A 15,227-nucleotide genomic window follows, 5' to 3' on the forward strand; every position below is an offset into this window, starting at 1 on the left:
GCTCCCGTGGGATTTGAACTTGCAGCCTTCCAGTCACGAGTCCAGAACCCTGACCACTGCTCCATGCTGCTGCCACTGCATCCCAGTACCCCCTCGATCATTCTTGTGAGCCTGTTTTGGGGTTCATGAGCTGTACGTCAGGTTGACATTGGGGTTGTGAACGGTGCAAATTCTGGAATAGCTATTGCATCAAACATTGTTAATTGTGGTGTGTTCCACCCTCCCTCCTGGAGAACTTGAGGTTAGACTCCACGTCCTGCTCTGCTTGCAGCTGGCTCCTGATCTTCTGTCTTGTCATTAGCAGACCTCAGAGCCACCGGAGAATGAGAACCGGAATCAGGAAGTGACCCGCATCGAGGAGGAGAGGATACAGGTACTAAACAACCTGGAGGAGCTTGAGCAGAAGATCAAAGACCTGGACAACCAAATGGAGGAGTCAATGAGGGAGGTACGGTCTGTCTACACAGGGTTATTTCTACAGTCGTTCAGGGAGGGTACAGTCTGTCTACACAAGGTTATTACTGTAGTCAGTCAGGGAGGGTACGATCTGTCTACACAAGGTCATTACCTCAGTCAGTCAACTCTTTAGTACAGAGGCCGTTACTCTGTAACGCACGTCGGACAGCTGGAGCTATTTCCTTTTGATGATGAATGCGAGTGATGAATCCGGGCCACCCAGCTGTGTGAGTGTGTGCAGTGCAACTGTCCTGGATTGTGTTGGCAGGCATTGCATCTCCAGGTCCCGGCAGGCGTGCTTTCTCCATTAGCGTCCGTGGGCCTGGCTGATTCAAGGAGCGGGATGATGAAGTGTGAGCGGAGGTGCAGATACCGTTTTTATACTCGTCCTCCTGGGCCACCGTAGGGTGTTACTGAACATGATAAACCAGTTGAGCACACACATGGAGATGAGATTTGTCCGTACAGAAGAAGACTACTGGGACACAGAAAGGAAGGAGTAGGAGTTTCTTGTGACTGTTAAGAGCTTCTAGCAGACCAAGTCATAGGACAGCCTCATTTTCTGTCGGCTCTCGGTACCTGTGTTGCTTTGTGTCCTGAATAAAATACTGGAGAGAACTTTTTGCAATGTGCATAAACCTTTTATAAAGAAACAGTCCGTAGGAGTCTTGTCTTTTCATTTTCTGCAGTTATTTTGGAGACCTAACAGAGCATAGCCTTGTTTTTGTTCTGTAGGTATAAAGTTGCTCATGTGTTTCTGCAGTATCGTTGACATTCAACATGGGCCCCTTTTACAAGTTTCTGTTGGTAACAAAAATATAGGAACAGTGTGGAGGATGTACCTTTTCTTTGATCCATTTGAATAATAAACTTCCAGTTCTCAAAAATACTGGAACAAAAAAGCCGTGTTTATTAGGGGGAAATGTAATTGCATACTCACACTCCTTGACTACCACCGGAGCAGTGAGATTTGTGACCGGGGCGTCAGTTTGTGCTCGAGCGTGCTGCACACCAGCAGCTCCCAGAATGGTGTTTGGCTGCCCAAACCAAGCTGGAGGCGGGGAGGCCTGCCTGCGAGGTTCAGGACGAGGTGAGGGGAGGGCTGATTCCTCCCATGTCTCCCAGCCCTGCCGTGTTGTCAGCCTCACGCCTGCGATGCCCCCTCTCCTGCAGATGGACATGGAAAAAGCCCTGCTGGAGGGCGAGCAGGAGTCCGAGTCGGCCCAGCTGCAGCACGACAAGGAGGTGCTGGACCAGCTGAACGCCAGGATCGCCGACATCGAGAAGAGCAGCGTCTCGGAGAAGCTGAAGGTAACGGGCTCAGGAGTGGCAGGGGGGAGGAGGAGCAGGCTGGCATGTCACTACTCGTTCAGGGGTTTTAAAGATTTTTGATTCTGCCCCTCTGTTGTTTAGACAACAGACCTCTGAGCTGTCTTCTCCTTGAAATGCATGTGGAGATTTTGTACTGCTGAGCTCTTCTTGGTGCAAGAGCTGACAATTCTCCAGCTTGCAGTGTCCGAAACACCTCAGTGGTGTGGGATCTCACAGGGTGGGTCTTGCATAGCTCTGGTCGTGCAGCACTGATCCAGCTTACGCTGAAGCTTAGGGAAAGAACTAGTACTTTGAACTGAGTTGCTCAGTAGTGTTTGACAGATAGAAAGAAAAGCAGGATCATGAAGAAGCCCACTGTACCCCTGCTTTACAGCAATAGAGTGCCTAATATGTCTTGCTAGACAACCTCAAGCACGGAAAGAACCCTTAGAGGTGTTTTAATGTTCAGGAGAATGCCAGACATCTATTTCCAGGGTTCTCGGTAGTAAATATAAGTAACAAGTAGCAAGCTGGGGCCGAAATGGCACCTGTGTGCAGGGCAGTTTCCGGAGTCTCTTGTTAACGTGGGCAGCTGTCCGAAACCCGAGCCGCGGTGCCCATGCCGCTGTCCCTCGCACTGAGCTGTGAGCACACTCACAGCTGCCTGAGACCAGGGGTCCCCTGCTGAAGAGTCTGAAGGATAGCTCTGGGCCTTGTCCGCTGAGCCTGCGTTTGATAAAAAACGGGGAAACAAAACAACCTCCGATGTTACGTAAATGTATTGAATGACTTGCAAAGGGACCTCTGATTTATGCACTACCTGGTGGCCTTTTTGTGTTAAGAAGAAAAATGTGAATTTAACGTGGCGATTGATGTTTGAATGTCATGTTCCGTTTCCTGCAGGAGGGCCTGGTATTTACTTTAGAGAAGCAGTTTCTGCAAAGGAATAGAGCAGGAGGCCTCTTAGGTTTGAAAAGACTTTGGGGGCTGAAATATGTAAGAACATAATGTTACAAATGAGAGGGCACTTGTCCCATATATCCTGTTTGATAGGAACTAATTAATCCCATCCAACCTTTTCTTGAAAGAAGCCAGGGTATCAGGTTCAAGAGCATGGCTGGGTAGCTTGTTCCATAATCCCAGAACCCTTTGGGTACATAAGTGTCTCCTCCTTTTAAATGCACTTACACATAGTTTCCACCTGTGTCCTCTGGCATACAAGGATTGTGCTGGTATCAGTGGTGCTCTTAATAACCCGATATCATTGTGCAGTTGTCCATGGAAAAATGTAGTTTAATACTGTGCTGTAATATGTAAGGAAAAATTTGCATTCGTTTTTCTTTTTTTATATACATCTTTTCTTCTTGGAGTGGATTGTGCCCACTCTGATGGAAACTCGGAAGTCAGATGAGAAATGGACTTTTACCATCTCTTGGCTACTGCATAGTCATGAAGCAACAGTAACAACATTGTTCTGTTCCTCTCGGTGGTTTTTCTTCTTTGGACAGAAACGGCCGTGAAAAGAAACGGCCAAGATTCTGGTAGAAGATTGCCATTAAAACTAAGTGAAAAGTGGTAGAACTATGTTTGGAAGTACAAAAAAGTCTCCTTTTATACTCTTCTTGTTTGTGTAGAGTAGAACAAAGGATGTTAATGACAGGGAGCACCTGAACGTGTCAAATAGACTTGAGTGGTGACTGTATGTGAATAGTATGCATTGAGAGTTTTATCTTGGAAGATTATAGAAGACAATAATTCTTTGTTTCATTGCTTAGAAATTTGTTTTGTATCAAAGCTGCTGTACTTACAAAAAGCATACAAACGGTACTTACATTTATTTTTAAGGTAATGTTTATAACATTACATAAACCCCATGCATAGTCATCTGCACAGCTTACCAGAACCTGTATGTTTACTTTCCCACAAGCACACTAAGCCCCTGTAATTTCACAATATCCCATCATCTTTGCACAAACCCAGTAATTACACTTGCCCATGAACCAATATGCCTTTATTGTGAACTCTGTTATTGAGCAGTTTTATTGAATGGGGGATAAAGGAATTCGTCTTTTTGTTACATCTGTGATTTAGATTGTTAAATGACAAAGCTCTCAGTAACAGCCAAAGTTGTAGTAGTCTAAGAAGGTACTGCTACAGCCTTTGAGTAAATTCTTGATGCTCGTATATAAATATACTTTCTCATTCTGATTATAGTGTTTAAAACTTTTGCAGTGTAAATAAACATCACAAAACTGTAAAAGTAAAATGCAAGCTTGTAGCACTGGGCTCTCCTGAGTGAAAGCAGGGGTGGTGGCATTCCTTTTAGAGTAGGAGTCGTTGTGGCAGACGGGGTATTGGTCCTTTGTAACTCTTGATTGTGTGTTATACGTTTGTCGAGCAGTGTCATTTTGTGACTTCTTGCAGATGCGCCGAAATTGTGCGAGGAGTCTTTTCACAGCAGGTAGCGAGTGGGTTCCCCGGTGGTCCCTGGTGATGAGGGTGGTCCCTGCTGAGTACGGCTCTTGTGTTGCGGTCTGCGTGCGCGGGAGGGAGAAATGTCAGCCAGTGCCGCAAAGCGTTATTCTCTGCTTTATTCATTCTCATCTGAAGCTTTAAAACTCATGTGCCTTCTCCCTCTGCCGTCGGTTTTGACTTCGTTCGTTTTTTGTGCCCTTTTTTTAATGCAAAGCAAGGTATCGGCCACTGAACTAATACATCTAACTCCTGTCTCCCTCCTGCTTACTGAAGCTTGCACTAATCATGGACATTCTTTCTCCTGTGTTGTTGTTTTTTTTTTTTACTCTGCTTTTATAGGACAAAGCAAAGCTTGATGCTGAAAGGGAAAAAATAGAGAAACTTCAGGAGCTTTATACAGAGCAGAAGACCCAGCTCGATAACTGTCCTGAGTCCATGAGGGAGCAGATACAGCAGCAGTTGAAGAGGGTCAGTAGAGTGAGAGTCCGAGAGAGTGGTCCGGGCACAGGGAGAGGAGGGTCAGCGCCTCGGATCACTGGGCCTACGGCTGTGCAGATGTGGCGGACGCACCGAAGAGGGGGCACAGCGTAGTCCTCCTCCGCTGCTTGGCTGTTTGCCGGGGCTGTTCATTTTTGTCCGTTTTGGCACAATTACTGTAGCGCGAGCAAGCGGCAGCCTTTGCTTTCTCTATGTTCTCAGACGCAAATGCAGCATTCTAGTGCCGCTGGGCTGCGTTTGTGTCCTTACAGAATCTGAGAAACAAAGCTGCTCTCACACGGGAGGGTTAGAGAGGGGGGGAGGGGGTGCCTGGCTTTTTTTTTTTAAGGGAGCTAGGAGGTACCCAGGAATGTCAGGCCCTTGGCTGCTGGAGAGATGTGCCCGTGCTGATCGGTTACGGCATCCAGTCTGCGTCATCTGGACTCTCTGTGCTTCCTTGTGTTTGATAAGCAGCCGGCCAGACGCCTTCACCCTTCACAAGCCTCTGCTCTGATGCTCTGATGTGGTCTTTCTTCGCAAACGCCTTATCGTGTGCAGCGCTTGCCTTTCTGTGGAATTTCATTATGAGCGCATGGAATGATAACCAGATTGAAGATAAAATTTGGAAACTCTTGAGACGAGAAAGGGTTTGATAAGGTGAATTGTAAGAGGGTTTTTCCGATCTCCTTTGTAAATTGTCCTTCTGCTTCAAATCAGCTGCTTTTCTTCATTCTGCACAGTACCAAGCCTGAATTAATAATGCAGCCTGCCTCCATTTTGCAACATTTTTTACAGTCATTGCCTTGGTAAAAAAAATTGATGATTTTATTCCAGTGCGCAGCTAACATGTCTGTGGCAGCCTTCCCACAGCTGTTTGTTTCTCCACTGTTATTGGCCACGCATTCAGCAAATTTCATGTCCGAAATTTCAGTTTACCATCATCTCTATGTAGCTCCAGTTTCCTCCCTTAGTCCTAAGACATGCTGGTACATTAATACGGTTTGGTAAAAATTGGCCCTGGTGGTGCCTGTGTGTGCCTGTGTGTGCCTGTGTGTGCCTGTGTGTGCCTGTGTGTGCCTGTGTGTGCCTGTGTGTGCCTGTGTGTGCCTGTGCCCTGCGATGGACTGGGTGTACCCCAGCTTGCGCCCGTTGCTTGCCAGCAGGGATAGGTTCCAGCTCCCCTTGTGACCCTGTACTGGATAAAGTGGTTAGACAATGGATGGATGGATCTTCGTTATGTATGCATAATCCTCCCAAGAACATTCCAGCTTCTTAAAACAAAAGGGAACTGACAAGAAGATATTGCGTGATCCTGTTACAGTGTTATTTAGGCTCAGTAAAATAAGGGAATAGTGAGGCGCCTGACCGCACCATTGGCCCTGCTGCGTGCCCGAGCTTGACGCAGGTGCAGCTGTGCGTCTGGCCGGCTCTCACTGCGCCTGCTCTGGGGCTGTGCTGCAGGACGCCGACCTGCTGGAGGTGGAGGCCAAGCGCTTCGAGGACCTGGAGTTCCAGCAGCTGGAGCGGGAGAGCCGGCAGGACGAGGAGAAGGAGACGCTGACCCAGCAGCTGCTGCGCGAGGTCGCCGACTACCAGCGCAGCGCCGTCACCAGGAAGGTACCGCGCCGGCGCCGGCTTGTCGAGAGGGAAAAAACGAACAACCGAGGCGCCAAGGCGGGCGAAAAAGACCAGCTCGGCTACCCACAGGGCTCCTCTGATGAATACACTCGCCCTGACGCATTTCATTTCCTGTTTTCAAAAACTGGAAGCGGTTGTCGAAGTAGCAGAGTGACGTGTTTTATGAATGTGATCTTGAGCGTGCGTGTGTGTGTTGATGAGTGAATGAAGGCAAGAGAAGACTTAGCTCCAGGATCAGGGAGCAAGCGATCTGCCCCGCAGGGCCCTTCATCTGCCCCCCGTCGTTCCTCATTGGCAGGAAAGGCTGCTGACCTTGAAGAAACAGTCCAGTCAGATTGCCCAGCAAGCCCAGTGGGAGAAGGACAGTTTCCTGAAGGAGAAGAACAACCTACTGATGATGCTACAGAGGGTAGGCAGCATGTTGTCAACTCTGTCAAGCACTTGACCTTAATACCTCAAAAGCTAGAATTAAAAAGAGGGGCTAAATTAGGTCATTTAGAGCCTAATAAGAAAGAAAAACAGGAGACCTGAGGCTAGGGTTGGGAAATCCTGATATTGGGAAGAGCTGTGACAGTGGTAGTCTTCATTTTTTACAATATCTTCAGTCTCAGTTTTCTCTGCAATACTGTTGTTGTGTTGCCCACCAAGGGCACTGTGCAGTAATCCTGTGCCACAGTGCCCAGCCGTGTGAAATATGGAATGTGTGCTCTCAAGACACTTATTTAATTAAGCCCAGAATGAGGGGCGAGGAAACCCGATGCTCATATTAGCCTTTGTTTAGATTTTGCTCATGAAGAGAGTGTTTTCCACCTGCTGCCCTGCTTTAGGGAGAGGATGGGGGGGGTCTTCAACAGTCATGTGTGACCTTCCCTGCCACAGTTGTTCCCCATAAACTCACATTTGGAGCTTGCAGAGGACGGCAGAAGACCTGGAGTTCACTGAGCTAAAGCGGACGGTTTCTGTTTCTATCTTCTGTCCTACAGGAAAAAGAAAATCTTGCAAATTTGGAGAAGAAGTATGTGGAGCTGACCGGAGGCAGGGGGTTCCCAGTTAGCCCTGACAGTATGAAAGAGGTACAGCGAATGGTCGTGTTAAGCAGCTTTCACTGCTACCAAGCTACTAAGTGTTAAATGTCTTAATGTCTCATTTTAAAAGAGGCTACGATAGTATTACATGCACCTGTGAAAAGCACATTGTTACTTGCAAGGCATCTATTGACATGAAACTGAGAGTAATACTATTTTTGCCTATTCGCTACCTAATTTCCTGCGTTGTGCTCTTCAATTAAACTGCGTTTTTCTGTGCAGCATTACCAATCAAATACCAAGCCCAGGGTTCTAGTGCATTAAATTAATTATGAAACAATTAACAAGCTGTCTGTCCCAACCTCCTGCGCTGAGAAGAAGTGTCCTGTGTCGTGTGCTTGCCTCTCCTTGTCTTAGAGTAACCTGGTGGTGCTGTTGTAGGTGGTCCCCATCAGTGCTTTCATACGTACAGCTCTGCATCTGACCAGCGTGCGTGTCCTCTGTGTGCAACACTAGCAGTAGAGCGATCTCCACGCTTTCAATCCCGAGACATGAAGGTGCCGTTGTGCTGGTGCTCCGGAGGGCGTCCTCACAGCCTGGGTTTTCTCTGTCCGTCCCAGGACTGCTCCATGCTTGCTGATGTGTGCAGGCTTTCCGGCAGCGGCCCTCCCCACACACCCCTGCCTCTGCTACAGGCTGACCTGCTGGCTCTTTCCTCTTTCCTGTCTTCGTTTCCCCTTAAGAGAGCGGAGGTACTGTGCTGTCTGCGTGTGGCGTGCCCCCGACGCACGGCCAGGCTGAGCTGCCCTTCCAGATTGCGCGATAATCCAGAAGGTTGCTGAGGCTGGCCAGTGTCTCACTGACGGACTAAGTGAAACGCTGACCATCTAACACCTTGACTGACCCTACCGTGTGACCAGCCCACAGACGCCCTCCCTGAGTCCTCTGCTAGTGCCCTTTATGCTTCAGCTGCGAGCAATCTGTGTCTTTTCTTTCTCCTATCTCCCTTCTCTTGGTTTTCTGTACATTGTTTTGTTTTGCCTTTTTTGCTTGGGACTCGGTTATTGGTCCCGATTATCGGTGACATGAAACAGCCAGTAAGCAGAATTCCAGAAGAATTAAAGGAAGCTTGTTCCTGCTGGAAGACCTTCTGGCTCCTCCCTTCTTCCTGTCCGCATCAGAGCCCTCCTTCACGGCAGGGAGGCAAGGCAGAGTCCTGTACGAGCCAGTTCAGCTTTGGCATCTGAGGCTTGTTGTTTTAATTTTGCATAACTTGCTGCAGACAGATGGGTAGATTTACTATTAAGCAATCCTAAATGACTGCTTTCCTGCATCACAAAATTTGTCAGAAGATCCTGCATCTGATAAACCCTGATCCTGATTGCAATCGCAAGACTACTGTGCAAGGGCGTCTTAATTCCTTCGCGATATGGTTGTGCGGCAGACTCACCATGCTAACTTTCCTGGAATGCCAGTTTATTAATGTCTTGTTCTCTTTTTTTTTTTGCCTGTCTGTCATCGCCCTGTGCGGCCTGTGCTTGTTCTCTGACACCCCTGCCTGCTTCCTTCCTCCAGGGCTATGTGACAGTCAGTGAGATCAATGAGCTCTATGGGCAGTCCGGGCCCCCCTCCCCTTCTCAGCCCAGTCCAGAGGGTCCTGCCCCATCGCAGTCCCCACAGGCCCCAGAGGAAGAGGTGTGTGTGGTTGTGGAAGGGCCTGGGCACTGTAGTTAGAGTGTGTGTGTGTGCTTGTGTTTGAACAGTCAGATCTGCTTCGCTGCAGCTCTGAAATGGTGAAGTAACAGTCATCCAGGGTGGGCAGCTCACAGGTGGTTTCCTTTTTGAGCGGCTCATCCATGTCTTATAGGACATATTGTATCGAAGACTTCTGCGCCAGCTTTCTACGTGCTAAAACGGTTCTAGTGTTTTTGTTGTGTGTTACTTAATGTAGATATTTCCACCAGACGCATTGTTCTACTTCAGGGTCAGTGCAGGGGGAAACCAGGCGGGGCAGGGCTCTGCAGTTCGGAGGTCAGAGGTCAGTCGGGACGAGGCTCAGTGGTTTGTGGTTCGGAGGTCAGAGGTCAGTCGGGACGAGGCTCAGTGGTTTGTGGGTCATAGGTCAGGCAGGGAGAGGGGTCAGGTAGGATGAGGGTTGTAGTCTCCTGGAACAGGGAACCCTGGCAAGCACAGTCTCTGAGACTGAGCTGGTGATCTCATGGGGTGTGAGCTGCAGCTTACAGCTCTCTTATCACATTCGGCATCTTCAACCTCCCAGACCCTGGGGGTTCTCGTTCCTGACCCAGACCGCCTGCCAGACTGGGCCAGGAACCTACTTATAACTGAACAAATTAGGCAAAATGATGTTTTGTTGAAAGAGCACATGTCAGGTGCATTTTAGAAAAGACATAGCTATTTATTTTTAATGAGGGAGTGAGGTTCATCTACACCTCCAGAGCTGCTCACCGACAGTGTAGGGTACACTGCAGTCCCCATGTCTGCACCCAAGGAGATTGTGTTTCAGCCCGTTGAGTGTCTCATTGTCATCAGCCCAGACTGATTGCGTTTAGCTTTCAGTGTAGGATATGTGATTTACTGTATGCAGCAGAAGCAGAGGACCGTCAAAAGTGATGTATTGTATTTTGTCTTGGATGCGTGGGTAAACTCTGTGGAGAAGTGTCCAGCTCCACTTGTAAGTTTCCTGCAGACGGGAGGTGAATTCAGTCACAGTGAGTAGGAGGCTGGTGGATTCCCTAAGAATGTCAGCTGTTACTTCTGAGATTGTGAGCTGTACACCGTATTCCAGAAACGATTTGTCAGGCAGAGTTTTGCAGCGTGTACGGAGTGTGCCTGCTTTGAATCTACACACACTCACTTCTGCTTGCTTTTTTTCTCCGCCAATTTCTCCTCTCTCCCCTCTCTCTCGCTAAAGCCATCTCACTCTTCGCCTGTGAACTCTGGAGGTGCCCCTCCTCCTTCCCTCTCTCCTCAACCTGACTCCTCTCGCCCTCACTCTCTTCGTCCGGTCCCCAAGCCCCCTTCAGTGCACTGGCCCGAGGTCATGGTCACCTATGTTGACCCTTCACCTTTACCTGAAACTCCTCCTCCTCCACCACTTCCAGCCAAAAAGCACCGCCGGCACAGGCAGGTAAAGAGCAGTTCTCACCCAGTCAGCGTGCTCCAGTTCAGTGGATGATGATGACGATCCAGAGGTCCTTCCATTACCTGCAGGACTGTTGTGTAGTGTTGGCCCCTGGCCTTAGTGTTCCATTATAGGCTGCTTGCTTTCCCGGCCAAATAAAAGGGCACAGGATGTAACCAGATTGTACCGGAGCCAATACAAACGCTCGCTTTTTATCAGAAAGGTGTGTCAGGGCCATGCATGACGTACAGGTTACGGTAACAAGTTGATCCAAGACTTCATTCCTGTTGTACTATGTTGTGCTGTGCGTAGTAGTCCATTCTACAGGGTTTATTCAAGAGGGGAAGCTTTCATGTACAGATAGGCAGTGTGGGGACCGATTCCCGTGACTGTTTTACACCCGGTGTGTCTCCGCAAGTGTGACAAGTGCATCTTGGCAGGTACGCAGTTAAAAGGCCGTGACTTTGCTTCCCTGCGCTTTTTTCCAGCATTTCCGGGTGCTGGAAGAGAGGAAGAAGTCCAGCAAGGAGGGCACGCACCAGAGCGACACGCTGCCCAGGAAGAAGAGCTCCCTGGCAACGTCGGCCCACTTCAGCAGTTCCACCCTGGGGCGCAGCGCCAATCCCAAGGTGGGTGTGGTGGGTAACCGCGGGCGTGGCGGAGGCACGTTCTGAGACGCTGCGCATCTTAGTTGTGCTCGCTGTGTTCGCTGAGGAGCATTTGATCCGCAAGACTCTCGGCTGCTTGCTGGTGTACGCTGCCCAGCCGTGCCGCTGAGCTGATTTGCTTGGCATCGTCCCAGGGAACAGCGGGTTGAGGTTTTTGTATCATAAGTCTACGGTCAACATGTATTGGAACCTTTCTCTATCGGTTGTGGTCTTCCTTATCTTTGTGAACACAGTAGAGCTTTCCGTTGGAGGATGTAGTTTCTACATGCTGTACAAATACTCGGATCCCGCCACAAACGTCTTTCAAATGTTATGTTTTGAGTATGAAGCAATGTGCTGTTCACTGGGGTCCAGTCAGGTCCGTGATAAAATAAGAAAACCACTGTGACTGTGCCTTCTCTGCAAGGGGCCAGAAACATTGTCTTAACAACATAATTTGAATATTGTCCAACACGGAATTTTAAAAAGAAAGCCAAAACAACTGGGATTCCCATGTTTTTCTTTCCTCAATGCAAAGGGCACCCCATCCATGGAAAACCAGTCAATTCTTTCAATGCTGATGTTATCAAGAGTTCATATTTTTGTATTTGAAGATGTAAGATGTAGATTCTTGTCTTTGGTGCCTGTTTTGGTGCTCCTGTATAAATGACACAAGCTTGTTAGAATAAAAGGCTGCAGCTCCTATCTCAAGGAGCGAAGGGTGGCAGAGAGGCGGCAGAAGTGGTGGCCGGCTGACCGTCTCTGACCGCGCGGTGCCTTGTCCTGTCCGCAGTCTCACCTGCCCCTGGTGCAGAGCTCCAGCTGGGGGAGCGTCCTGCCCCGCAACCTGACCGTGTCCTCCAAAGACCTGGACTCCCGCCGACAGCACAAAGGTGAGAGGCAGTGGCCCAGCCGTGCCAAAGGGCTTTCTGGGAGATTCCGCTTTCCACCCGGTGTGCGGGAGTGGACCCGCGGGAGTAGGGTTGTTTTTCATTCAATATTCGGACACACTTGCACTGGTGAAGCCCAGCCCAGTTGTAAAGCGCAACGCCATCTGGAATGTGTCCCTGATGCACGAATTCCAGGTAAAGCAGAAAAAAAGGGAATAAGGCTTTGATCAGATGTTCCTAGTTTGGTCTGGTTTGTGTGCATTTTCCAGATATTGCTGTCAAAGGTTTCAGCTTCTTACAGGCTGTAGGGTGCCTCATTATACACATCTGGCTTGAGTTCCTGTGTTGAGGTGAGAACATGGCTCTCGTGCTGGGGCACTGGGTTAGTGCTGTGGTCTGCTCACGTCCCTTCTCAGTGTTGCGCGATTCCTCCTGACTCCTCTCTCCTTTCTCTTTGCCTCGCTGTAGGGAGGACTAAGAAAGGTAGGCCGTGCTGTGTGGATCTTTCATTTGTGAACCTAATCGGAGCTGCTGTCTGTTTATGGCTGAGGGCAGCTGGGCATTGAAAAGCGGTTTTGAAGTAGTCAGTAACCTGGCGTTTGTGCTTTCCTTTCAGTAATCGGCATGATTCAGTAGGGAGCAGTAGTGATACCGCAGTGTTTTGGAGATCCCACTGCAGGGGTGTGAGACTGCATGCTCTTTCCCTGACCGTGCTGGTCTGCCCTGCATGCCTTTCTGTGCCTGGTGGCTGTGAGGTGACCACTGACCACACAGTCAAGCATGAGATGCATTGGAGCTAAGGTCTTGTGTCATGCTGCTAGAAATGTATTAAAAATGCACGTGGATATTAAAACCAAAGTGTCTACAGTATTTCTTGGTTTCCTTAACTCCTTCTGCTTTGATTTATTTTGCAAAATACCTTTTAGGAACGACTTCACATTCCGAGGGGTCTCCTAAAAAAGGTAATTCTGAGCCAGTCTCTGTTTGCTCTTCTCTGTGCTTCACGGTGGCGCTGCCGTCTTCTGCATGGCCAGTGAACACTGCGAGATCGTTTCAGAACCAGTAATCTGAGCTGTGCCTCCCACAGCTTTAGACACCTGCAGCCATGCCACGGCATGGTCAGAGGACGTCTTCAATCACATTAACAGAACCTCAGCAGAGACGGTCAGCCGTACCTAAACTGTTCTAAGGCCCAAGCTCGTCTTGAGTTACTGGACTTGGATGTGTTGAGTAATTTGTGCTGCCAGCTGAGCCTCTCTGGCTTGAGGCGCGTCTCCAGGTGTTGTGTGCTTTTTTTCATTTCGTCGGCAACCCAGACATTGTTGGGTTGTCGGTTCTAGTTGCAGACGTCAAGCCTCCGTAATTTCAGTTGATCTCTTAAAGTAGCTCGAGAGCTTCGTGCAGGATGCTGGTTGGCAGTGAAGCCAGTCAGTTTGCGTAGCGATAAGGATATGAACGCGCGTGGCTTGTGTCCTGTGATGTATTTTTCTGAAAAGGCTTTTAGTTGGGCTATATATATTTCAGCATTCTGCATCTCTGGGAGAGTGTAGGAAGCTTCATACAGAGCCTTTTGATCTGCTATTTGCTTATCATTTCCTGACCACCTGCAGCAGCTCTGCTGCTGCTCTTCATGCGAGTGGGGTGGGCTCTGCTGCATGGCGGGTCAGCTGCTGTTGTCCTTTAATACTGCAGTGTGGGTTGCAAAGTGGAATCTTGCTGCTTTCTGATTCCCCCCAGAGCCCCTGACATACACGGCTCACCCAGTGCTCCCACTCCGCTGCGGTGGACTTACTGTACGTGATTAACATATCGTCTAGAGTCAGTGCTCCTCCTGGTTTCTATATACAGCTGGACTTGGGGTGCAACAGCGGTGTCTGCAGCAGGGGCTCAAACCCACAACCCACCGGTGATGAGTCAGGAGACCCAGCACTGCGCTGCCCCCAGAGTTACTGTAATGTGCCAAAAGAAAATACGGGAAAATGCAAATGAAAGCATGGATCTGGACCTTGGATTGTACATTGGATAGTATCGAGTTTGCACGTGCAGTATGTTTGCAGTAGGGGAGGCTGTTCTTGTTTTAAACTGTGGAGGTGGGGGTCCAGTTCAACAGGTCAGCAGTGCAATGAGCGGCACACCTGTTGGGTAATTAACAGAGGGATTACACAGAGCTGTTGGTATATTTTTCTACTAACATGCAGATTCTTTACTTCCATTGCAAGCATTGAGAAGACACTAGAGTAGTCAGTTGTTAACCATGAGAAACTATACTGTAATTAAGCCTCGTCCCTGGGAGTGTTTAACTGTTGGGTGGTTACTTTGATTGCCTGCTATGATCTTAATCTGCCCTGTTCCTCTGTCTCACTTCTGGACATGCCATTGGTAGGCACAGTCGGGGGGAGATGCAGTTGGTATGCCTTTCATTTTGGAGTCGTGAACAGCATGCTCCGAACTGGAGAAGGATAGTGTGCATCTCGGTACTTTATGAGATCTTTTTCAGCAGGCTCAGTGCACACATGGGGTGCAGGCATCTGACTACAGCTCTTTAAAGGCAGGTGGCTTTTCCCTACACAACACATGTGGCTTCATCTTTCATCTGAGGACTGCGTGTTTTGTACATGAGTAACTAAAAAAATGGCAAAATATGACTGTTGCTTTTCTTTTTTTTTCCCCATAAGGACATAATCATGACCACATGAGCGAGGAGCAGAGACAGAGACTGTCTGAGCTGTGCAGCAGAACAGCATCTGAATCTAATGTTTATCTGGATTCTTTCCATTATGCTGACAACGGATATAAGGAGCATGCTTTCGACACAATGAGCCTTGATAGTTCAGACAGTATGGAAACCAGCATATCAGCCTGCTCCCCAGACAACATCTCCAGGTAAGTGCCAATCATTCTCCAGTGTGCCCCGAGACCGGGTCTGGGATTCCTTAAGGATGTCAAGCATCAGTTCCCATGATGCATTCCAGACAAGAGGGGGAAATGCATGTTGCATGGTTTGTTTTTGCGGAACATTAGCTGGTCCCCTGCTTACTAATTGGACATCGTGTTGCAGAAATGTCCTTGCTTCTCTGTCAGAGCCTGTGGCACACTGCCATCTGTGGGATTGAAATAAATCTCCTTGTTGCAGAGGTGCCCTGCTTTGGTCCCTAGGGGGCCCAAG

The 15,227-nt window shown here is 48.8% G+C and overlaps 1 protein-coding gene across 19 annotated transcripts in view; it reads left to right on the forward strand.

The window, feature by feature from the left end:
* The window catches only part of phldb2b (pleckstrin homology-like domain, family B, member 2b), a 54,262-nt gene that overhangs the window by 30,740 nt on the left and 8,295 nt on the right, over positions 1 to 15,227 (forward strand). For 7 of the 19 annotated variants that reach the window (XM_069189922.1, XM_069189921.1, XM_069189923.1 and 4 more), the window contains 14 exons: positions 302 to 448; positions 1,630 to 1,767; positions 4,582 to 4,710; positions 6,181 to 6,336; positions 6,656 to 6,766; positions 7,341 to 7,430; positions 8,003 to 8,134; positions 8,958 to 9,077; positions 10,315 to 10,530; positions 11,013 to 11,153; positions 11,965 to 12,064; positions 12,530 to 12,544; positions 12,988 to 13,023; positions 14,737 to 14,944. In XM_069189922.1, coding sequence (XP_069046023.1) covers positions 302 to 448; positions 1,630 to 1,767; positions 4,582 to 4,710; positions 6,181 to 6,336; positions 6,656 to 6,766; positions 7,341 to 7,430; positions 8,003 to 8,134; positions 8,958 to 9,077; positions 10,315 to 10,530; positions 11,013 to 11,153; positions 11,965 to 12,064; positions 12,530 to 12,544; positions 12,988 to 13,023; positions 14,737 to 14,944 — 1,739 coding nt within the window. The remainder of the gene's footprint in view (positions 1 to 301; positions 449 to 1,629; positions 1,768 to 4,581; positions 4,711 to 6,180; positions 6,337 to 6,655; positions 6,767 to 7,340; positions 7,431 to 8,002; positions 8,135 to 8,957; positions 9,078 to 10,314; positions 10,531 to 11,012; positions 11,154 to 11,964; positions 12,065 to 12,529; positions 12,545 to 12,987; positions 13,024 to 14,736; positions 14,945 to 15,227) is intronic. The other 12 variants (XM_069189925.1, XM_069189927.1, XM_069189924.1 and 9 more) reach the window with 11 other exon arrangements.

This window comes from Lepisosteus oculatus, chromosome 5, assembly GCF_040954835.1.
Source record: "Lepisosteus oculatus isolate fLepOcu1 chromosome 5, fLepOcu1.hap2, whole genome shotgun sequence".
NCBI lineage: Eukaryota > Metazoa > Chordata > Actinopteri > Semionotiformes > Lepisosteidae > Lepisosteus > Lepisosteus oculatus.